General features: G+C 50.5%; 1 protein-coding gene across 7 annotated transcripts in view; it reads right to left on the bottom strand.

Moving 5' to 3' along the window:
* ANKS1A (ankyrin repeat and sterile alpha motif domain containing 1A) overlaps nt 1-24,872 on the bottom strand; it is a 78,515-nt gene that overhangs the window by 31,697 nt on the left and 21,946 nt on the right. For all 7 annotated transcript variants that reach the window (XM_032132802.1, XM_032132806.1, XM_032132801.1 and 4 more), the window contains 8 exons: nt 20,886-21,182; nt 20,198-20,273; nt 19,812-19,913; nt 18,502-18,597; nt 18,221-18,417; nt 16,603-16,695; nt 12,505-12,622; nt 6,228-6,793 (listed from right to left, as the gene is read on the bottom strand). In XM_032132802.1, coding sequence (XP_031988693.1) covers nt 6,228-6,793; nt 12,505-12,622; nt 16,603-16,695; nt 18,221-18,417; nt 18,502-18,597; nt 19,812-19,913; nt 20,198-20,273; nt 20,886-21,182 — 1,545 coding nt within the window. The remainder of the gene's footprint in view (nt 1-6,227; nt 6,794-12,504; nt 12,623-16,602; nt 16,696-18,220; nt 18,418-18,501; nt 18,598-19,811; nt 19,914-20,197; nt 20,274-20,885; nt 21,183-24,872) is intronic.

Genomic DNA, 24,872 nt, shown 5'->3' on the forward strand with positions numbered 1-24,872 from the left:
CAGGCCTCAGACTCTGAGCAGTGAAGTTACTCAAATAAAGGACTGTGATTAAATAAAACCACACAGAAGCAAGTGCATGCTATCTGCCATATGGAGGGCATTAGTGCACTATAATGACACCCTGCAGCAGGAGCATAATTAAGAATATAGCAGGATTCCCATTATAAATCCTTATTACTGAGGGTTCATAACCTATTGTACAAACCCGCCCAGGGCTCAGGCTCAGCAGACAAGAGCAGCTCCAGCAGCAGATTTCAGTCTCAAAAGCTACTTACAAAGTTGGGTGGAAAGGTTATCGGTCTTAAATTTCTGCAATTCCAGGAGAGCGTCAGGAGTTAAGACTTCATTATTTCTAAGCTTTAACAGCTGGGGGATGGGACAGATTTGGTTTCAAATTATAAAAAAAACAACCCCCAAACAAGCTGCTTCTACAGTTTCAAACCCCTTTGAGCATAACAAACCCCCAGGTGATGATGTGACCAGCCCCTGAGCACAACAAACCCCTCAGCGATGATGTGAGCAGCCCCACCACAGCCCAGGAGGTCAGCTCTAAACTCCAGGGGAGAACTATGGGCATGTAGTTCGAGGTTGAAGGGTGATGCTGGGGCAGCACAGAATCACTGACACTTCCATTCTGCACCAATACCACAGCACACCTCACATTGCTGACTGATACTGCAGCCCTGAAGGAGGAAGGGAAGCTGCTCAGACTCAGCTGGGATATATCCTGGAGCAGAAGGATGGCAGGATTGCAGCATCCACCAGCATGTCTGAAAGGGATGGAGCAAGAGTGGGATCTGGGATGATACCTGCTGACTCCTTAATACAAATACAGACCTGAATAATTTGGATCTGGGCCATGAATCTCATTTCTAGGTTGATGACAGCCCATAAACCACTTCTGGTTCAGTTTATGATGCCTCAGCTTATGTTCTCCCATTGCCATCCCATGGAGCACACGGCTCATATTTCATCGCTCAATATATTCCGTGTCTCCGAATGTCGTAGCAGCCTGTATGAACTCAGCATAACAAACACCAGAGGCCTGGAAAACATAATGCTCCATTTATTAATTCAAAGCTAAACTGCACCAGCCAGTTGCTCACGGCACATTTGAGCACTCGAATCCAGAGTTCCCGTGCTCCATCCTCCCCCAGCAGCCTTCCACACAGCATAGAGACTTGCTGAATTTATTTCAAATCATTCTGCAACTCTTCGCCAGTGATAAAGGCAAACACATTTTCTGGCTTAATATGGTCTCTGAGAAATTCATTTGGATGGGGACCAGGGCCTGTTGCTTCACGTCACTCTCCAGGCTGTGTTTTTGTACAAATCCCAAAGTTACAAATCTAAACACGTACCAAAAGGAACTTATGGTATAGACTTGAATTTCACAACAGCGTGTGATGGATCTGCAGTATCACAGCCCTCCAAATATCAATGTTGTTTTGACAAACAGTAAAATCCAATAAAGAGAATGGCCAAATGCAGCAACACGTCCGTCCGCAGTACAGAAACAACTGGACAGTGGCTACTCTGAGTCACAATAAAAAAGGCAAACCCCCAGAAAACATTGAATCAATTCACTGTCTTTCCATATTCCTGCATCCTTAACACAAACCCCAAAGCAACACAAGGCTCTCAAGCAAGGCTGGCTCCAGCCTGTGGGACAGAGCAGTGAAGCTGCTCCAGACTGGAGAGATTTAAAGACTTTTTTAAAAATAAAAGCTTCAGAAGTGCTGGAAGATGCGACGTAAAGCGGAAGAGAACATAATGAAGGACTGGATTTAGTAAGGACACTGCGGCCGGACATTTCTGTTCCCGAAAAACAAAAATGTCCCCAAAATGCCAATGATCACAAGGCTGTTACATAACCAAAACATCCGTCAAGAGCACGAATCATTCACACAAGAATCAAAAGCTTCTGATTCACAAATACGGAGTTCACACACTTGAGAAGCTACACAGAGGTGGATGGAGCTGCTGTACTGGCAAATATCATCCCTGCTGTGTCCAAGCCTTGCTGTTAAACACTGGAACAAAGCATGCCTGGTCTTTACATTTGCCTTTCAGCACACTGGTTTTCCTGTAAAACCAGTAAACTGTCTTACATTGGCTTGGATTGGCTTAGTTCCACATTGGCTCATAATTCCAACAGGCTGGGCCTTTGCAGCAGATTGAAAAATGGTGGAAACACAAAAGCTTTCACTTCAAAAAGTTCATTAGGCTGGGGGAAATCTCACCACTGGGGGCAAAGAGAAGAGATTGGACATGAGGGATGATGTAAGAATTCCTGACCTTAGCACAGGAAAAACAAGAGGAAACATTGGGATCTGGAGACAATAGAATAATCAGCCCAATAATTAAGCTGATTAAGACCCTGATGGCCATGCTGGTTTAGCAGAAATCTAGACCAAAAATACTGACCCCACCACTGCTTCTGCCCTAGACTAAAATGAATTACAAACCATTTCAGGCAAAGGGGAAACTGGAATGCTGAGGGTGAGGGTCAGCTTGGGGCAGGGGACACTCGGGGACAAATCAAGCCACTCTGCCTGTCCCACCAGCCAAACCCAGGGCAAGCTGAGATTTAAACACCTGAACCAGGGGAATAAATGAAACATTTATTTTTCAGAGGAGGAGGAGGCTGATGCCTGAGCTTTTACACCATGCAATTTCACAAGGCACAAAACCAGCAGCTGTCCCTGAGTAACAAGGGGAATATTTGCATTTTCTTTCAACAGTGCTGGCTGGCAGCTCTGAATTTCAACTCCTGGGTGTTTTAAGGCAGTGGCAGGTTTTGCATCAAGAGCTTTCCTGAAAGTTTCACATTTCAATGCAAATGTTGTTAATGCTCCACTGTAAGCCTGTAATTAAGGCACTGATTCCACCGGGTACTGCAGCACCCAACAGTCCAGACAAGGTTTAAAGGCACCCACAGCAGCCACAACCTCCATCAAGTTGCTCCCCAGCTCCAAGCCTGAGGTGGAAGGCACCACAGATGTGCCCTCTGCTCCTGGCATCCATCCTTAGGGGACATCAACAGCCCCAAAAAAGGGTCAGCAACCGGTGAAACACCACATCCATGGTTAGTGCAGATGCAAAGCATTCCTTTCGCAGGAGACATGGAGCACCACTGCAGTTAGTCATTGGAGATGAATGTCCAGTGCCATAATTAGCTACAGAATACTCATTAGTTCTTCAACTAATTCACTTGGGGGAAAAAAAAGTGGTGGACTGTGGACCTTCTTTTTTCTAAAACAACCTAAAGTAACGTGCGTGTTTTATTCAGTTCCCTAAATTTTTTAAGGACATTTAATCTCTTCCTAGAAGGACTTAAGTCAGAACAAAGAACTACCACCTCATTTTGTGAGATGGATACTGGAACCTCCAATATTCAAACTCAGCATTGGAACTGCTGACTTGATAGCAGGCAGCTGCAAGTGGAGGATTAAGGGATGTCAGGAGCCAGGTCTGAGGCTAATTCCCAGGAGCCTTCCTTGTTCTTTGCCCTGATCATTTAACAGTCGTTTTTCTTACCAACACCTAAGAGGCAGAAGAGCAGCCCCAGGCCTTGACTGCAGCATCTCTGCTCAGAGCCTGGAGCATGAACCAGGCTGATGGGCAGGGCTGGAGCTGCTCTACAGAGCAGGAAGGCAGAGCAGAAGCAAGTTAATCTGCCCTGAAAAGGGGGCTGGCACTGGGGCTGGGGGCCAGAGCCCTTCTCCTTCAGAGGTGCAAACCCAGGTTGTTCTGAACCAAACCCCCGGTGAGCTGCTGCTGCCCTGCTCGTCCCCATGTGCTCAATATTCATAAGCCAGTGATGAAAACCAAATCCATCACTTCAGCCCTTACACAGGTTTGGAAGGATTCAAATATTTATGCTGACTGAGAGCTCTGCCCCCTCACATGCCTCCTTGCCCCCACCCTGCTTCCCACCAGAGCAGGACAGAGCATTTTCAGTCCTCACCTTCTCCCTGAGCAATACATGGATGTTTGATGTAAGAGTTTCTCTGCCTTGCTCACACAGAATTCCCACCTGGCGGTGGCTGCAGGGGCACCACGTGTGCATTCCCACTCCTGCAAGGAGCAGGGGTCAGGAGGAGATGGGACATGGGCTGAACAGGCTCCTGGGCAGCACAGAGCATAAAGCAACTCTCTGGGCCAGGTCCTTGGAGCAGGGGAGCTGCAACTGGGAACAGGGATGAGCTTTGCCAAGTGAATCATTCCTTCCCCATCCCACCCTTTTGGCAAAGCCAGCAGCACCTTCCACTTCCAACAAAGGGCATTGGCAGCGCTCGGCCAGGGCAAGGACGTGACCCTTTGCTTACAAGCAGGAGATTTTCTGCTGTCCCCAGTCAGCCACCACGGCCCAGAGCAGCGTCAGCTCAGGCTCTGCTGCGGATCCCATCTGTCCAGGAACACCACAGATGCTTCCCCAAGCCCCTGTGCCCTGCACAGACACACCTACTGCTGGCCAGGCCAGCAGGCAGAGCCCTCAGCTTGCTGGGTACAGCTGGGAGCCACAGAGAGCTGCACATGGATCACTTCCCGCCTTAGTCACCTGCATAAAGGCCATTAAAATTAACAGAATAATATAAATCTGCTGTTGTTTCCCCTCAGCACAGAGGGAGAGCCAAACCATTGCTAACAGGGGCGGCTCAACAAGGTTTGTATTGCCCTGGTAAAGGCAGAGGCTGCAAGTTGCATCCAATTCTGAGCAATGCATTATTCCATCCAGGGAACTAATTCAACACACAATGACAGAATTACATTTATGTTTAAATCTCACTGTTGCCATTATGACCAGCTAGACTTTTAAAAAGTGAGACCTGCCCCCTTGCAGACAGATGTGAATTTTTCACATTCTTTCTCTGATTTCCTCACCTAAACATGAGGGGAAGGAAAAGCAGATTCCTTCCCTGGGGCTTGTCCGGCTGCCTCAGGGGAAATGAGGGATTTGTTTACAAGCAGGAGGAAGCAGCTCCGAGGGTTCATCTGAGCAGAGGAAGCAGAGGCTGTGCAGGCAGCCCAGCACTTGACCTCTGCTACCAGTGCAGTTGTGCCAAAGGCTTCTGCCCTTTCAGTGTCTGCTGCAAACAGCTCAGATAAAAGCACTGGGAATTATCCAGCCCTTCCAAAGAACCTTCTGCTGCAGAGCCTTTCCCTAAGCCACGGTACGACTGACCCGGGCAATTAACAGCAAAGCCTCTCCAGCCCAAGCAGCTGCAGAGGAAAATATCTATTTGGCAACCCTGAGACCCAGCAGGGAGTGAGGGGGAGGGAGAGAACGGACTGAGGGATGGATTCTCACGTTGCTCTTAGCATCTCTAAATACCTCTCTCTTCCCCAGATGACAATTTTCTCTCCAAGTCAGGGTTGGAGAGGCAGTTGAGCATCAGGCAGGGCAGGGGCACAACCCTCCCCCAGGTTTCCATGCCCGGCACACGCGGCTCCACACCCCCAGCACCACGCCAGGGGTTTTAGTTCCTTTCAGAGTACAAAGAGTGGTTCATCCGAGCTTATCTCTTCTGCAGCCCCGGCTCTCCCAGCACAGAATCATCCCCAAAGAATGTTTCAGTAATGCTGCGGTGCTGAATTTCAGAGGGACACTTAATCTCACCCCAGTGGCTCTCCAGGGCCAACTTTCTGAGCATGAAATATTTAACTGTCCGTGGGCGTCCGATATGATAATAAAGTGACTGCTAACCAGCCGCTGAAATAAGTGTGTGAGGAGGAGAGTGGGAGCTATCAAATACACAAACCAGCCTAATTACTATCTTCCTTCCATCCCTGGGCACTGCTCACACTCCTCAGCAGCAGGGACCCAGCAACACAACACTTCCAAGACATTGGGATAGTCAACAGGGAAGGAACTGGAAGGAGGAAATCAGGAGAAAGGTTGGTGAAGGGCATTGTTAGCAAGTCATTCTCATTTTGGGGATGTAAAAACTTATCTGGCTTGCCTAAAAGAAACCAAGCCCTGTATTTGAGCAAAAAACTTTGAAACTCCTTGCAATTCTGCTGCTCCCCCACTCCAGTGAACTCTATCTTTTGGCATTTAACACATTGCAGACTCCCAAGTGAGCATGTGCCTGTTAATGCCTTGTGAGAGTTAGTGGAAGCCATGGAACCCACCCGGGACCCCTGAGGGCAGCATGGCAGAGGGGAGCTCCTGCTGCACAGTCATCCCTGGCACAGAGGCTCTTTAGCAAGCTCAGCCTTACCTCATCCCACTCCGAAGCGAAGGATGGGGACTTCTCCAGCCGCTTCTTCCCGGTGCTGCAGTTGGAGAGCGATTCGCTCCGGCTCCCCATGGCATCGTCCTCCGTCGGGGAGCAGGTCAGCAGGTCAGAGTCCGACTTCGACAAGCTGCGGCTGAGTTTGAGCTCGGCTTTGGGCTTGCTGCCCGGGTGGGCTCTGCCCACAGCTCTGTCCCCCTCTGGCTCAGCACTGCTGGGGTGCTGCGGCACGTGGGGCGTGACTACGGCTGCGGGATCCGCCCGGCTGACGTGCTGCACTGTGGCGTACACCACCGTCTGCGTGGGGTCCGGGGAGCTGCTCCGTGCTGGTCCTGACGAGGGTAACTCAGCATCCTCCAGCTGCATAGCAGCAGGGTGGCTCGTGGCTTCTGTGTCCCCCTTCTCCGTGGAGGAAACGAGCCTGAAAGGGTCCTCGCTTATCTCACAGATTGGAGAAGAGCCGTGGAGCAACCCTGAGAACTGCTCTGGCACCTGGATGTCCTGGCTGTCAGCAGAGTCCTGGCTGCGGCCGCCGCTGCTCCTCCTGTGGTCTTCAAGGGGGATGAAAACAAAGAGGAGGGGGAAATTAAAAACATGGAAGAAGCAGCAGCAAAATTCCAGCTCTCTCCCTGCCCTCCCTCAGCAAGGGAGGGAGAGATAAAGAGAGAACAGTTCTGTATTGTTCCGCGTGCTCAACTTGTACCCAAAGTCATGGCATTTATGAAATTCCAAACACTGGCCCGATTTACGCAATCTGGCAGCTCTCCGTGTTTTTTATTCCTGTTAACACTAACTATCAGGCCTTGCTATATAAGGCCAAGAGAAGTGCTAACTATATCCTGCAGAGAGAGCAAGTGAGGTGGGAGCAGCAGAGATGGAGGCTCCAGGAACATCTGATCCGTTTCCATAAAGGCCAAAGCGTTATTTAGAGCCGCGCGCCCGGCTCTTGGCACGGGCTGCAGGGTGGGAAAACGCCTGGACTGTAATCGACCGGCAAGTTCCAAAATCCGCTCCCAAAAAAACCGACTGCTTCCCTCCCTAGTGGCTTCCGAGTTTAACCTCTCCTCCTTGCTCAGGGGAGAGAAATAAACAGTTTATGCAAGAAAAAAAACTTGAGCAAAAAGTCTCTTTTGCAATGAACTGAGCACAGCATGGTCAGAGCTGGTGGAGCACTGGCTGCCCCAGAAACGTGACACTGGTTCCCAGCTACTCCTGCCCCAGCAACCTTAATATCAGGTACCAGGGTCCTGCATAAACCATGAAGAATTGACTGATCCCAAGTGCTGAGCGTGCACACACACACACACACACACACACGCACTCACCTTCGTCACAGCTGAACGAGCGTTTCAACTGCAAAAGCAAATCTTTGTCAAGCCAACAAGTCTAACTTTGGTTTCCTAGGATTCCTTCACCCTCCCAGCATTGCTTGTGAATTTTAACTGCTTCTATTTAGTGCTGAAGAAACTCTTCAGTCTGAGGACTAAAAATTGATGCTGCAAGGGAACAATAAAGCAAAACGCTCCGATAATGAGGTTCTGAAGTGCAGGGAGGATGTTTGGATGTAAAGAGGAAATCACTTGCTTTGCAGACAGCTCTGGGAAGCCAAGGCAAAGGAACCCTCCTTTCCGTGAGCAAAATAATGAATTCTACTTTAACTAAAAGCAGCCTGTTAGCAGCAGCAGAGAGCCCAACTCAGCTCCCAGCACCTTTCCAGCACCAAGCCTGACCAGGGATTTTCAAACACCATTGGGCTTTGTGCTCACACCAGAAACGGGCAGGAAAGGGCTGAATTAATCATTTGCCTTTGTGTGGGGGCTCCAGGTACCCCGTGCCTGATGAACATGGTGAGTCCCTCTCGCAGGCACAGGAAGGCCAGGAGCAGCCACAGCCCTCACTGGGATCAAGTGATGCGAGGGATTATCTCATCCTGGATCCTATGAGTTAGAGATTCCAGGACAGTGAAGTAGTTGTTGACTCTCTTGCACAGGCACATAAACCACCAGTTCTGTGACTGGAGCTGCCAAGGGGGAAGCAGGTCCCAGTGCTGTCTGAGCGGGACCAGCAGCAGCACCCCAGATTACAAGGCCAGGCTAAGCTCAGTTACTTTCCATAAAGCTCTGAAGCGCCAATGCTGGAGAGAAACCTCAGAGGACAAACCTCAGAGGAGATCAGATGTGCTGCGTTCACAGGCCAGACTGGTACTAATGCAAAGCCACAGAGAGGTGAGCAGGACAGCAGTGATGGGACAGTCACATAAACCTGTGGGGAAAGAAAAACTTTTGCAGTTTTTCTTCCCAACCTCTTCCTTCCTTGGAAACCATTTCTTCCATGCCCCAGCCGAACCTTTACTGACATTTCTGCTGAAGGCAGAGAGGCGGCTGGCCAAAGTTTGTGCCACGTGCTGTAACACTTGAGTCCAGCCAGAACAAAGTGCTCCAAATCCAGCTCCAGCACTTCACAAAAGGGCTCCTGTTGGACAGGAATCCCAGCCACCTACTTGTCCGCGAGCTGAAGAGGGACTCTGAAATACAGGGCAGCTGCCAGGGAAGGAAGGGATGGAGCAAGGGCAACAGCACTTGCTCAGAAGTCGTGAGGAACATCTTGAAGGAAACATTTCAGAGCCTGCCCTGAAAGCTGCAGACAGAAGAACTAATGTAGAAAGTCATCTCAGCCTTTTTGTCACTGAGGTGCACGCAGCAGGAACGTGCATGGCTCTCCAGGCCTCTCCTTTTAAGGGATCTGAAAGAATCATCCTCCTCCAGTTACACCTGAGTTACACTCAGAAAGGGTCCTTAACACAGGGCCTTCTGCCCAGCTCCCTTCACTGATTTTACACCCCAGCACAGATCATCTGACCGATCCTGCCTTTTTCAGCCACAGCCTGCTGCAGCTCTCACCCACAGGAGAGGCTGCTCCCAAGCCCTCCTGGGATCAGGAGCCCTTCCTGGGTACAGACTGCCTGCTTCCCAGGGAGGATTCCAGTAAGAGCTTCCCTGCCAGCAGCCTGAGGACTCCAGATAGGAAGCACTTCCCTAAACACTGCACACTAAGCTGTAACCACTCTGCCTTGACTGGATTTCTTTCCCTATTTATCAACAGCAGGATTTGTCTCACGACCCTGGATTAGGAGAATGAAGCTGTTACTGCAGCTGCTGCTTGCTCAAGCTCCCCAACCTTAAAATTAGTGAGGGCATACAGCAGCCTCTGACTTGCACATGGAAAAGGCTCCCCATGTTACATCATGCCAGAATTTGTCAAGTGAGGAGCAGGCAAATCTCCCTCCTGTGAAACAGAAGGCCAGAGGAGGAAGCTGGCCTTGAGGGGTGCAAAAGTAACCTTCACTTGCAGCAGAACTGAAACACAGGCTCATTCCACAGCCAGCTACCGTGCGTGGAACCCAGCTGAGGATGGCACACTCCTGTGTTAACCTCACCAAGCTCAGTCATTCCAGGCAGAGTTTATCCACCTGAACTTGTGCTCTTTTTGTACTCTCCTCTCCAGAAAGGGCAATGAGACACTGTCCTGCTTAGAGAGATCAATAATGTGACTCTGCACAACACTACGACAGCAGAAACACAGGCTTGGACTCGGGATATGGGACAGGGGTCTGTCCTATGTCCACAATAACACCACGTGAGGACATGTAGGCTGTGGGTTTGTGCTGTCCTTCATCTCACAGCAAACCAAGAGCTGTCCCCAAACCTTTGCCTGCAATATCCCAGTGTCCCCACAGAACCCCCACAGCAATGTCCACCCCGCTGTTTCAGCAGCCATATTCTGGCTTTCAGAAAAGAGTTTCTTTCAATCTCTCTGCAGTGCATTCTGACTTTATTGCTGGTTCATTCCAGCTCTCTGGTTTGCAGCACAGTCACACTGTGCTGGATGAACCAGTATAACCACAAAAAAAATCTCTAACAGGAGGAAGGGCAAAGTGGGGACTTCAAGCTGGACTTGTTACGGAAGCAGCACAGAATAACCTCAACAAGTATCAGTTTGTAATAACTACCAAAAGGCACCAAGTCAGTCCTACCTGCAGGTGGTCACTACTGACAACCCCTGGGGGTGACTCCTGAGAAGCCAGACAGACCAAAACTCAAAGTCTTTTCAGCCTCCATTAGGTCTCTCTGGAGGGAGCAGGAGCTGAGAAGCCTCCTCCTGGTCACTCCACACACATTCCTCCTCTCTTGCCTTATTTTCACGCCCTGTTACAGGGCCTGAGAGCCCTGACTTCACGCATGTGACTGCACACCAGAGTGGATGGGAGAGCATTTGGCTTAAACCACTTCTGACACTCTGCCCAAAACATGAGGCCAACTTCTCCCAGTGCATGTGACAGGGAGCTGCTCTAACACACACAAAGGCCACCAAAGCCAGCGGATAATGCCACATTCATCTGCTCCCTGGACACAGGACAACTGGCAGCCAGAGGAACAAAAGCAGCTATCACAGATGAAAGGCACCATTAAACCCGCGTGCCTGAAATTCAGCCTTTCCGCTGCCCTGAAACGCCCTTTCAACAGCCACAAGAACCCGAGCCCTCCTCTCCTGACCAAAGGCTCCTCCAGAACACATCCAGAAGGCCAGACCCTCAGATTGGGAGCCAAGAAGCAGTTCAAAGCCATGCCTCAGCCCGTTCCGTGTCTTAGGATTGAGCTGCTGCATTTGATGCTCCAGGACCCTTCCGACCCAGAGGTGGGAAAATTCTCCAACACCCCAACTAGGCTTCAGTCTCTCCCTCAACTCTTGTTTAACTCTGCCACTCCCTAAATTTATCTCCTCCCCCCACCATCAGCCACAGTGCTGACTGCATTTAAAGAATGGGGAAGTCAGGGAAGATGAGGAAAAACTCAACTGCATCCTTGGATTTCTCCCACTGTAACAGTGGGAAGGGCTCCAGGCTTGTTACCAACACAGCAACACTTTCCACAGAGTGTAAACCATCAAGTCACAGCTTTGATCTTTCCAACTGTACATTAAAAGATGGGACTCTGCTCTGGAACCATAAAAGGATCCCTAAAGATCTTCCTGCAACCTCTCCTGTCTTCAGGTGTTCAGGGGAAGAGATTTGCATCAAGAACACGCAACTACATTACTCTGAGGTTTCATTTTAAGCTGACACATAATTAGGACACACCTCCACTCTTACCAATCAAGCCTGGACACAGCAGCCAGGGGAAGGAGTGGAGCAGCTGGAATAGCTCGTGCCTGAATAACCAGCAATAACTGCCCACTGATGAAAGCCTGAAAGCCCTGGCTCAGTGGCTGTTGCCCAAGGACTGTTTCTGGCCCAGACTGCAAAGCACCAACCTGAAAAGCTTCCAAGTTTTGCCTCTGGCAGTGAGGGGCTTTGGCAAGTGCTGGTGGGAACATAATGACCTCTTGTGCCACCCTGGAGCAGCCAGGAGAGCAGCAGGACTCAAGCAATGAGAGCTATCATGCTGCAAGGAGGGGAAAAAAGCTGCAGGTCTGACAATGCAGTCAATGAGGCATCACCTCAAGTCTTCATTAGCCCTGTCCATCCTCAAAGGGAGAGGGGTTCCAATGTGAGAATCCAAACTAAATCCACCCAAATTCCTGCTCAGGACTTCTGAATAAAGCGGAAATTTTTTCCCTTTAAACAAATCTTTTGTTGTTATTGTTGAAGGAAAGCCAAAAAGCCAACAACAGCCAAACACAAGAGACAAGGTGTTCCCAGATGCTTTGTAAAGCATGAAGGTCCTTCCGGGGGAGGAAAGACTGCCTTGATATTAACCTGTGTACCCCATGGATCTCAGTCAGTTCTTGCTCTACACATTTTTGTTTTCCTCCTCTTTTAGTTTCCATCTCAAATTAGCTCTAACACAGAGCAGGATGTTGATTTTACAGCAGGATAGCAGAAACCTGCAGCGCCAGCTGGATGGAGAACACGGCTCACTGGAACACTGATGTTGCTCATCTTCCCTGGAACAACACTGCACAGCCTCCAGCCTCTCACCCTCTGCCTTTGCTTGGCCAGGCACGAGATTTGGGCATTTCTGAGGTCCCAGAGCGGATCCTTGCAATCTCTGAACTGTCCCACGGTGGAGCTGCCCTTCCTCCGCGTACGCTCTGTACGGGAACGCTCAGAGCTCTCCTTTACAGAGAGATTACCAGGAAACACAACAATCACCCTCCAGCCCCCACCCAGCAGAGACTTTCATTGTTCCACTTGCCCTCTGCCCCCCATGTTTTCCTGAAGTGCATGCAAGCAAACAGCTCTGCTTCTTGGATGGTCACTCACCTTTTGTTTTCCTGTCCACTGCAACCGGCTTTTTAGTTTCTGCTGTAAGCAACAGCTCGTAGGGGTGCTCCTCTTCCTCAGCTCCACTTCCCCTGCTCTTCCCCCGGGCAGCAGAGGCCTAATGAAGAACAGCACAATGTGGTGCTCTGCAAAGCAATGCTTTGTCCCAGCATAAACCCCACAGCTCCTATGCCATGGGTTAAGCAAAGAATTGGCAGAAGCCAATTCACTGTGGAGTGTGAGCCAAAATGGAATATTCCCCTTTGGGTTTTTTTAACCCCCTCAAAAAAACCCCACCCAAACCCTGTTAATTTTTAGTATTTCAGGCTGCAGACAGCCTGGAGGGGGAAAAGAGCTGAGACCGTTATTCCGGTTCATCCCAACTCAGACTCGCTGTTGCTATTGGAATTTGCATCGTCATTCACTTTTTAGCTGCCAGCCCTATTAGGACAGGGCTGAAAGAACAAAAGCCCAAATCCCTGCCACCCTCTCAGGCATCTCAGAGCCACATTTCTGACCTCAGGATGTACGGCATATTCAGAACTGAAGAGCCCTCAGGCAGCACTGTATGAACTCAGTTTAACTTCAGGATGTGCAGCAGCGATTGCGCTCAATTAAATCCCCAAAGCCTCTACTTAGAGCTGGTTTGTAACCCTGGCAGACTCTCCCTCAGCTGTTCCATGTGCTGGGACGAGGTTTTGGTGCGGGATCCAGACGAATCTTGCTGCAGACTCACACATGTTGGTCTGCATCAATGGCAAGGATGACAGGCACTGGATGCCCTCGTGTGCCATCCCAGGGCTGAAGGGGCTAAACTGGCCACCAGGGCACCCTGCTGGCTAAGTTGGCTGCCTTTCAGCACCATCTCCTGGCCAGACCCCGGCAGGTTGATGCAGCCTTGTCCTAGGAGCTCAACATGATCCAGGAACGCACCCTAAGAGGCTCCAAGAGAGCTGGGGAGGGGCATGGAGTGATAGAAAATTGTGAATGCCCTGGAAGTGTTCAAGGCCAGGTTGGATGGGGCTTGCAGCAACCTGGTCAACTGGAAGGTGTCCCTCCCCATGACAAGGGGTTGGAACTGGATGATCTTTAAGGTCCCTTCCAGCCCAAACCATTCTGTGACCCCATGTGTGACTACATCCAACCACAGTGGGGCAAACCCAAGCCAGAAAGCAAACAATCCCTACGTGATGCCAGGACAGGGAAGAACAGGTCTGAACAAAACCTGCTCCCAGGGAGGGCTCCTACTGCTCAGCCCCCTGGACCCACCACTGCCTTGCCAACAGAGCACACACCACCTCCTGCTTCTCCCCAAAGTGAAAGCACCAGAGCTGCTCCAAGGGCAAACTGGTACCTACCTGACTGCAACCCAGCCAGGAGCTCTGGAAGCTTAAGGAGTCTTGGAGAGGCACCCAAGAGTCAGCAGCACAGACAGGACTCTGACATCCACGTGCTGCTCTGCACAAACCCAGCTGGCTTTTGAAGTGACTTTCCCAATGGGAGGAAACGGGCCATGTCCGGCATGGGAAGTATTTATTCTACCTGCTCTGAGCAGGAGCTGCCAGGCAAACCTGCTCCTTTTCCAGGTGAAGGAGCTCATAATGAGCAAATAAGGGAAAAAATTCTGACCAGATGGTGGCACAAAACCATCAGACCAGAACAGCGGGTAACAGGTTCCTGCCAGTGATCTTGGAAAAATCCTGCCCAGCAGCAGCCTGTTAGCACAGCAGCAGCCTGGACCTTCAGCCAGGCTCTGGTGCTCTCCTGACACTCCTGTGGATGATGATTCCTGTACTGTCCTCCTTAAATGCATCAAAGGCAGGAGCTCTCCAGCAGCACACAGTTCCTGGTTTCTGCTTTGTGAACTTTCACAGGCCTGGTGACACTGGATTTTCTCTCTCTCTCGTCCTTCCAAGCTCTAAATAGTTTCAGGTTCAAATTCACTCAAAACAAAGACCATTGCTGGAGAACCCTGCTTGCTCTGTGGGCTCGGTGACCAGGAGCAACACCACCAAGTAAAGCTTTCTTCCAATTCAGCTTTCAGTTCTTCAGCCATGTTGTCTGCATGTATAAATGTTCATTGCTAGCAAAGCCCAAAAATAAGATGCTGTGAATAACGAGGATGCTCTTTAAGGTGTACTTAATCCACAGCAGAGGACTTTGAAACACTTTTTAAAGGGTAACTCATCTCTTCCTCTCTTCTCCCTCCCCAGAGCTGCAGACCAAACTCCTGGAGCCAACGTGGCGCCTTGTCCTTGATCTGCACTTCCCTTCCGGAGACAAGCAGTAAACAACTGGAACTGAAGTTTAATTTGACAGTGCAGACTCTTACTCAGCTCCAAACCCAGAAGGTTTCTGCAGATAGTGAAAGGCACCACTCAAGCACCTCCAAACAATCAGCTCTTTTGCCTGTTTGTACCAACGTTTTTCCATGATGAAAGTGAAGTTTCTTGTTTACGCTCATCTGTTTTGACTGATAGCCCCAGCTTGGCAAGGAATAAAAAGACTACTTTGGAAAACTAGAGCTTGGCCCAACCCCAGAATACTCAATGACTAAGTGTCCTGGCTCCAATGGGAGAGTGGGGCTGGAGGGTGGCAGATTGGGATGCTGCAGCAGAATGTTTACAGCATTCCTGGAGCATGTGCACGCCTGCCCGGCCCAGGGAGAGCACGCTCTGAGGTGATAAAAGATGGGCAAGAGTCAGAAAAGCAGAGCAGGCCAGGAGCAGCAAGCAAAGGAAAAGGATCAGCCCCAAACTCCTCACCAGTATGTCCAAAGGGTCATTTCCAGGCAGCCACATGCTGCCTGTAAGTTTTGTCACTGAAGTTGGTCACATATCAAGGTCTCCCCGGCGAGTCACTCTGCCATTTGCCAGCAAGATTCCCTTTAATGGATTGTGCTTCCAAAGCCATTAAAGGCAGGACAACACAGCAGGTGTTTGGTAATTAAACATGGCAAGAAAGCTCAGCAGGAATGGTCAGGGCACGTTTCCCTCCCTCGTGTTTATTGTCATAAACAAGTTCTGCTTCCCAATTACGCCATGACCTGCTGCCCAGCTCTCCTCTGCCAGAGCCAGGCACAGGACTGGTTATCACCCCCTGCATTTGAACAGCAGGGCAGGGATCAGCCCACAGTGTCACATCCCAGTTTCCCTGTTCACGCACAGCTTGGAGTTCACTCTGTCTCTGCAGTCAGTTCTATTACAGCAGGCCATGTTCACCTGTGTCTTGTGTGGATTTGACACACTCCAGAAAACAGATCTCACTTTTGCCTTGCAGAACTGCAGCAGATCAGCACATTCAAAGAAAGCACCTGCTGACCCAGAGCCTGCTCTGACAGCAGAGGTGGCACACGCTCCACGGGCTTCACACACAACCCACTGCCTTTGGGAGAGCACAGAAATCCACAGGATTTGGATTTGCTTTGAAGGTTTTCCTGGGTGTCAGCGGAAGTTGCCAAGGCACATTTGTGGTTTCCCACAGCTGCGTCTCCCAGAGAGTCCTTACAACTGAGGTTCACAGGCAGGTGAATAAGATGAGCAACAGGAAGCCCCAGCAGCAACCATACGGAATGGGAGAGCTCGAGTTCCATCAGAAAGCAGCTCACATGCACTGACCCCTGCAGAAGGCAGCTTTAACATGTGCTGGGCCAGATCCTCAGCTGAATTCAAGCCCCTGATCCCTGCTCATGTCAGTGGGACCCACAAGCTCACGCAGCTCCTCCACAGCTGGGAGCTCAGAGGAAGCAGGAACTCACAGCCCCTCTGTGTTTCAGTCCAACTGGAGATGCCTGTGGTGGGATCATTACTAGTGGGCAATGGTCCATATTGCAACGTGGGTCAGAAAAATCTCTTCCTAAGGGAATTCTCAGCCAAGAATAGGAAAGTAAGGCTGAAGGTCAACCCTGAGGTGCCCTGGAAGAACCGGACAAAGGAAGTTCCCATGGTAAGGGACAGCAGCAATGCTGAGTGAGGGAATACTTCACATTCACAGCCCAACGAGCACAGGAGGTAACAGCATCCTTGGCTCCTCCCAAACTATTAAACCTGATGTTTAAACCACTCTCCCGTGAAACACCCCAGAGCAAGCCCCATGTACCTCACAGGGAGCATTGTGGCCTGTCTTCTTCTCCACATTCTGCTCCTCCTCTTCATCAGGCGGGGGCTTGGCCGGCGGGGGAGGACGTTCTCTCTGTGGGTGAGACAGACACTGTCAGCTCTGCTGGTACAGCTCATCCCTTCTGCCTCCACCAGCTCTATGTCCCCACTGCTGTGGATGCAGCAACGACCTCTTCAAATTAATCTGGGTGGAGAAGAAGTTCAGCCCTAACAGCACAGAGCTGGGCAATGGCTGCTGCCTTTCCTCCTCTTCCTCAGGACACCGATCTGCTCACACAGGTCTCACTCACACCCAAACCAGCATCTCCACGGCACTACACAGGGGAGTGAGCAACGAGCTCATGGGAAGTAAGGGCTTGTGGCTTAGTTGAACTGATGCCAGAGGCATCTTTTATAGAGGAAAACTCTAGAGACCCAGAAACAATGGTGCACTGCTCTCCTCTGATATCCCAGGATTGCCACTGGGCAGCTGGAGCTGCTGCCTGGTCCCGAGGCTGAGCACATCCCGGGGCCACCTCCTGTCCGGCCACAGCTCCATCTAATGGCAAAGGGAGCAGCAGAGCTGCACTGCTCAAACTCAGCAAGTCCCGGGAGAAACTCTAGTGAGCTACTGGAGCATGTCCCTCTTCCTGCTCTCTTTTCACTGCAGTTCAGCCTCTCATCTTTCCTTACTTGTGACAGAGCTGAGCTTATTTCACAACAGACATCACCAGCACAGCACAGTGGCAAGATTTGATCAGTAACAGGACAGTGCACCTGGTACTGCATACCTGAAAGATCTGGCCAAAATGTCCATTATCCAAAGCTTTTGACTCATTTCTATTCTACTTGCTCTCAGCACAAGCCAAAGGCTGCACCTCTTTGCACAGAGGGGAACCATGGTTACTGTGCCCCCAGCAGTTTAATTGTTCACTGCTGCTCTGCCTTTTGTCCAAAAATGCTTCCACAGAGCAGGCTTTGGAAAACCAAGCAGAACACAAAGCCTGAAGCTGACCCAGCACTGCAGGGCCCGTGTCCCATCTGCCCCACAGCAGCCTTCCCGCCAATCGCTACCGGGGCAGCAGATGCAGCTGACAGAAGGTGAGGAAGACTTCTCTGGGGACAGTTCCAGGAGCTCTGTGCTGCCTTGTAAAGCCTGGAGTACCCTCTACAGAGCTCTGCAAGTAATACACAAAAAACCTCCCTTTCACTGCCAACTAGTCTCCAACAGGTTATTCCTACAGATAATTTCCCGAGAGCCTCAGCTTTGGTAATGCAGTGAGCAAGACACGAGAAAACGCTCCACAAAAGTTTCCAGAACTTTTTCTGGACAAGAAGTCAGCCCTTCTGTGAATTGTAATCTCCTGACAGACCAAGATTCACTGGCACCAGTATCAAACTGCCAGAAAACAGGATACAACACGAAGTGAAACAAAGAAGTGGCTGCTTTTAGGCAATCCCTGTCAACAGGCCAGGGAAGGAGCAGAGGCACCTGCCTGTTCTGATCAATGTCAGGGAAGGATTTAAAGATTTCTTTAAGCTTGAGCAGCCTGCTGCAAAACCTGACCCTGCAGGTCAGCCCCCCGTGCCTCTAGGGCAAGCAGCGGTGAGCTACGTACAGGCCTGACTCCAGCTGCTTTGAGGCCACTTGGTTCAGCTTCCTTATTCACAGATTCCCGGTCGGATGATCTCCCGCTGGCCAGGCTGTCCAGGGAGTGGCAGGATGTGGCATTGTACAAAGCTTCGTACGGGCTCTCCTCTTCAGGGTTCACATCGAAGTCGATGATTAGCTCTGTGACAGCTTTGTCCACATCACCTGAGCGGGGAAGAAAGAGACGGGATTGTCACTGGATCTCCCGACCTCAGTGCAGGCAAGGAGAGGAATGTTGGTGATGCCCACCCTGAGATGTCCGGCCTGAGGCATCGGTGGCTGGAGCGAGCGGGGCTGGAGCAGATTTCTCCACAGCTTTGGCACTTTTCTTCCCAACGGTGTAATCTGCAAGGGGGTTGGGAGACAGGGTCAGCTCACGTCGATCTGGTTTTCTGTCCCCTTCAGCGCATGCTACTTCCTCCCTTGTGGGTGGAAGGCCAACTGTCAGCTTATTAAGTGTCCAAAAAAAATAACATTATTAAAACTTGCAGCTCAGATCCCAAAATAGAAGCAGGCAGCCCCTTTAATCACAGGCACAAGGGTAGGGACGGTCCTTTGAACTTTCAGAGTCTTTAATCAGAAAGCTGCAAAGCTGCTGTACGGACACAGAGTCACGGAGCAGATTTGTGTTGCAGACACAAGCTCCATCACTGAACAGAGTCATAACAAGAGAAACCAATTGCAGCTGCAGCCCCCAACCACAGGCAAAGCCAGAAACATTCAGCTGATGTAACATCCAAGAGCAGCTCCCTCCCGGGGAAAACTAACAGCCTTTATCTGCAACACCTTCAGTTTTAAAGCCCATATTTGTCTTCAGCTTCAGAATAAAGCTCAAACCTACCAGCCTCACAGGCACAGCTTAGTTAAAAGTCTGAGAAGTGCTTTGAACCTGCAAAGCTCCCAAATGCTCAGCGTGAATAATACACCCCAGCTCCAAATGCTTCTGATCCTCCCCACAGCTGAGAGGAAATGCAGACAGCGTAATTACAAGGTATGAATTTAGCCAAGATGTCACATTTCATTCCCGAATTTGGACAGACACAATGGACCAAGCGCCTTTATGAAGCACAAGTAATCAAGGCCTTTTCTGTAAATCTCATCTGCAAATTCCATGCCCAAGCCTCACAACAAGGCGAGGAGCAGGATGTGAGATCTGTGGACAACGATTTGCCTACACAGACACATAAAGGGGAGTTATACCAGAACCATTTCTAAAGCTGTTACTTTGCATTCTGCAAGCAGATTTAGGCTATCCTTAATTTTAATTAACTTCAAAAGTGAGCTAAACAAAGCTCAATTAAGCCCATTTAAACTGTAGAAGTCACGCCACACTCCCTCAGCAAAGGGCTAATTCTCCTAAATCCCCCCAAGTCCTCCTCCAAACATTTGGTCTGGAGAAGCTCACCCCAACGTTTCAGCGCCGCTCCTTCCAACACAGCCTGAAGCTGCTTTGCTTTCGGCACTTTCCAGGTCTAGAAAGGCACATCCTGTACCTGCCCTAGCACAATCAGCACCCCGAGCTTTCCCCTCCTCCCCAGAGGCAGAGCTGCATTACCCACCTTCAATGAGAGCTGCTATGTGTTGGCTTTTCTGGGAAGGAAGCTCCCTCACAATGTCCAGAGCGGTCAGGCCTCTGTTATCCTTTATGTTCACATCAATACCTGTGGCAATAGGGGTATGGAGGGCAAAAGCAAGAATATTGTCTAACTGTGTGCAGGTTCATGTATTCCATCAAGTCACATTTGTGATCATCACTGGGGGGGAGCTATAAAACACTCTAGAGACAAATCTAAAGCCAAATTCTAAGAGCCAACCTCTCCTATATCCTGCTCTGAGGAGCTCCGACAGCTGGATGGAGAAACCTGCTGCACTAGAAAAGGATTTCCTCAAGCTCTGGGTGAAGGGATCACCACATTAGTGCTTCAAAGGGGGAACATTCTCTCACCTGCAGCCAGCAATATTTGTACCACATCTGTCTTGCCAAACAAAGCAGCTTCGTGCAAAGCACTGCCTTTCTCAGTCTGCAAATTAAATGGAAACATAGCATGAAGCCAGACAGCAGGGAATGGTGAGGGAGGCATGGCTTAGAGGGTTACAGAAGCAATAAATACACGGCGTTGTACACGAGGTGTGGGCAGCACTACCTATGGCTGAGGACGGACTATCAGCGTTACTACACTGCTGAAGATGTGGGATGGAAAAATGGGGATGGTTCCATCAGAGAGACCAACAAAGGGCCTTCTAGAGCTTGGCAGGAGGTCATGTCCTGACAAGGGAAAACAAGACCCACATACAAGCCATTGCTGTGAAAACAGCCCATTCACAAGTGGCTTGATAGGAAGAGACACGTTTGCCTCCACTGCTATCAAGAGCTCACAGCACTGCAGGGCAGAACAGCTTCGGCCACAGGGTGTTTCTCTCCCTCACTCTGTGTCTGGGGCTTTGCCCAGCCCCTGCGCAGGCGTGAGGCATGCACAGCACCCGAGTCCCTCCGGGCAGCCTCCCCGAGCAACCCAGAGCTGCACAGACAGCCCAGCAGAAGACAAAGCTCTCCTCAGCTTCTGTGAGGAGAGGTTGGTGGAGCTCTCCAGGCCCCAGTGACCAGCCCAGCCCCACTCAGACACACCAGATACCTGATAGTTGCTGTCCATGCCAGCATCTAGGAGGACGTGGACCACAGCTTTGTGACCGTTCCTGGCTGCCAGGTGCAGCGGAGTGTGTTTCTTAGTGTTGCAGCTTAGCAGGTTGGGGTGGGCGTTCAAGAGCATCTTGACCACTTCCAGCCTCCCATAGAGCGCGGCCAGGTCCAGGGGGGTCTCGAACTTGTTGTTGCGCATGGTGGGGTCGGTGAGCTCCTCCAGCAGCACCTTCACCACCTCGGTGTGGCCGTGCTGGGCCGCGCAGTGCAGCGCCGTCTCGTTGTCGTTGTTCTGAGGGGCACAAGCGGCAGCGCGTCAGGGCCGGGGCAGCGGCCGCCCCGCACCTCGCTCCAACATTGAAGTTTAAATGCAAAAACAAGACAAAAAAAGCAACAGGGAAGCAGAGAGCCCAGTCTGAACCAGCCTGAGCAATGTTTCACCATCTCCCTGGGCATTTAGCATCCCCCCACAAGCCCACTGACCGGCCCACCCAGCCACAGCTTCGGGGACGTCCAGAACAACGCACTTCAGCTGTGGGAAAGAGGGCTACAGATGGACCAGCCTGCTTTCCAAGCACTAGGGTCAGAATCCAGGGGCCATGCTAAAGTTAAAGGGATGTTGAGCTGTATCCAGATTCCCATTAATGCTGCTGGCACCTGGGGAAGGCAGTCTGATATCTTGGCAGCATCCCACACTTCAGGGTGCCACAAAAATAAAAGGCTGAATATAAGGCAGGCAACCTGTTGTGTGAATTCTATTTGCTGGAGCTTCATCATCATCATTTTAGATTTAAACTTCAATTGTTTAAAATCCTACTTATCCTGGTTATAAGGGTCATTCCATCTCTGCAATTCTGGCTGTTTAGAGAAAGAGTGCACCCAGTCCCATGCAGTTTGTGACCCAGAGAGCCGTGCAATTCCACCACTGCAGGAACAAGCCAGGGCTCAGGTCAGCTGAGGGAAGCAATGTCTCAGTGACAAGGGAGCATCCCAGCTGGAAGCCAGACCCAAACCAGTGCATGCACCAGCAGCCAGGCTAAGAACCAGCAATGCAAAGCCCAAAGGTGAGCAGTCCAACACTCCACATATGTAGGTGCAAAATAGGAACATGGCCAGATCTAACAGAGCCTTTCCTCAAATTAAATTCCTCTCAAGTTTCTAGTTTTACTACTGTGTGTCATCCACAGAGGGATTCTGGTTTAAGCACTTTAGAAACAACTATCTGACAATTTGATCCTAAAAAAAGTTTAATACAAACAGTTACACACTTCAACTGAAAGAATCGCAGTTGAATTTGCCATTTTAACAACACTTCCATTAAAATAAACAGAATGTTTTTGTCCTGCTGGAGGCAGCAGCACCACTGCAGAAGGGAATTTGATTCCTGCCTGCCTGCTGTGAGAGCACACGCACGCCTTGGGACACTGCTCAGCATTTTGCACCGTGTCACAAACCCGCGTGGCTGCACGAGCACTCGGATCCTGTGGAGGTGTTCAGTTGCTCTCAGGCTCACAGGAGTCCTGTCAACCCCCCCACTTGTTTGCATCTGGCTTTTGCATCACTTCTCAGCCACGGGCAAAGCACAAGGGAAGTGGGAGCTGGGTGAGGCTCCGGCAGCTGCAGTTTGTACAGAAGCGAAGTGAAGGAGGCAGGATCAGGCACATGCAGGGAGAGGGGGCAAACGGGGGCAAAGCATCACTGCCAGCACAGAAAGTCCAAGTCAAACAGGCTCTATCCTGGGGGGAGGCACATACACGTGGACAGAGGGTACTGCAGGATACAGAAGTCTGCACAAAAAATATACAAACGGAGTGAGAGGGGACAGAATAGAGAACGTCAGAGCTCACACCTGCCCGTCAGCTCACACTGCTGCTCTGGGGCATTTACAGGGTTGGCAAATCCTATTATTCCCGTTTGACAGGGTTGGGAGTGCAGGGATCAGGGAGCCCACGACAGCTGGCCCCAGGCTCTCAGCCTGGCCCGCAGCATGAGGGATCCTCACTGCCAGGCTTTGTGGAAAGACTGGATGACCCCAGCCCCTCTGAGCAGTGGGTCCCTGCCCCAGAGCTGTGGGGGCACACGCTGCTCATGCCATGCCAGCTCTGGCTACTGGGGGTTTCCCTGGCTAGGACTGCCCCCCTCTCCTTTCTCCCTAGCACAGGCTATGTATCCCTCAGGGGGTTTTAAAGCATGCAGCAGCTCCAAACACCTGCCTGAGGGCTCAGAAATGGGAACACAACATCCTTTAAAAGCGTAATTGTTGGAGACTTCCCTCATCTTGCCTGCAATTCAGTCCAATTTTCCCTAAGCAGACTGGGGCTCCAATGCTCGAGGCAAAATCCCCAGACTTTCCTCCTGCAGCAGAGATCACCAGGGAGTAAAACTGCCCTGAATCATCACAGCAAGTCTCTCCCAATTCCAGACTGTGCAGTGGAAACTCCCACTACCACTTGAATCTTTATTGCCTCCATTTTGGGAGAGTTTTGAGCAGCCCAAAATACTACAGTTCTTCCAGGCATGGGAGTTTGCTCCCTTCCCACGTCACCTCTCCAGGCACAAACCAGAGCAGTGAGCAGGAGTGCTCAGACCTACAGATGTATTAGAGATGGAAAAGGAAAATTCCATTCCAGCAGCCAGAAGGTACATGGCTTCAAATTTCAGAACTACTTAGAAAAACAGAGCACTCAGGAGGGCTGGGGGCTGCATTCCTGCAGGAATCCTTGCATCCCCCCAGCTCTCAGCCGGGAGAGAGGAGTTGGGAGCAATGCCTGTCTGCAGAGCACAAACAGGACATGAGCAGGGATGGCTCTGCTTTCTTATGGGCTCCAGCATAGGTTTCAAGCCCTGGTAATGTGATACCACTCACCACACACAGCCCTGCTGTTCCTCACCCCATGCTCAAGTGGAGGAGAATCCATAGCCCCTTCAGGCTCCGTGTCCATCCCGCACCCCCCGCTCCCAACACACCGTGAGATGGCTCCGACTGAGCCAAGGGAGACTTGGTTTAAACAAGGGAAAGTTTTCTGAGCCACACAGATCTGAAGGGTTGAATAAACTGCCGAAGAAAGGCCACAGAGCTGTCCCTCTCTGAGGTTTTTGAGAAGTTGGTGGGAAAACTCTGGTCAGGAATGGTGTAAGGAGACTTGATCCTGCCCCAGGGTAAGGGAAAGCAGCTACATGGCCCTTCAGTCCCACTCAACGTACTTCCTTTGTAGGATTTTTGTCAGTGTCTGAGTGTCCAACACAGTCCTGCCCTATGTCAATAGACAACCTGCTGCTTGACTGCTCCAGTGCCCCTGAGAAAACACCAGAGTTTGTGTGACAGATACAATTCCCCATGCTCTTCATCACACCTGGCCAGGAACTGGTGCAAAGCTGGTCAGAACTTGTGATGAACCCAACAACTGTGTGTAAATTATCTCTCTCTCCTTAAAACCAAAGCAAAGGTTCCCAAAATCTTGTCTTGCTCTAGAGAGCACCTCAGCCACTGTGAACACTGAACTGAGGCTTTAAATAATGCACTTCTCCACAGTATAAAACCCAAATTAGAGGACTCTTTAAACAAAAATCCACAAGAAAGGGAACTCCCAGGATATTCCCACTTTACATTCCTTCTTCATTCAACATCCCAATACTAGAGGGTGTAAAATTTTACTTGGTTATTGACAATGTTTTAGGGAGCTCCTTGCAGGCAACTGAACTGCTCAATTATGATGTTTCCACAGAAAACATAAAGGCATAAAATTCCCATCCAGATTTTTGTAAAAATCCTCGATTTGGATGAGCTTCACAGGATCGCATTTGTGCTCAGAGTGGGCACTGGTGACCCTGAAACAGAACTCTGCAAAACCACGCCTAACTCCCAGCAAGCACAGGAGCTCTAGCTGTGTGTTTCTAAGGTCCTGCAGATCAAGCAGATGGAAACTCTGAGAGACAGGAATCAGCCATGGATGGCTGGATCCAAAGTAACTGGCTGGAAGCA

The sequence above is a fragment of the Corvus moneduloides genome, chromosome 24 (genome assembly GCF_009650955.1).
Source record: "Corvus moneduloides isolate bCorMon1 chromosome 24, bCorMon1.pri, whole genome shotgun sequence".
Classification (NCBI taxonomy): domain Eukaryota; kingdom Metazoa; phylum Chordata; class Aves; order Passeriformes; family Corvidae; genus Corvus; species Corvus moneduloides.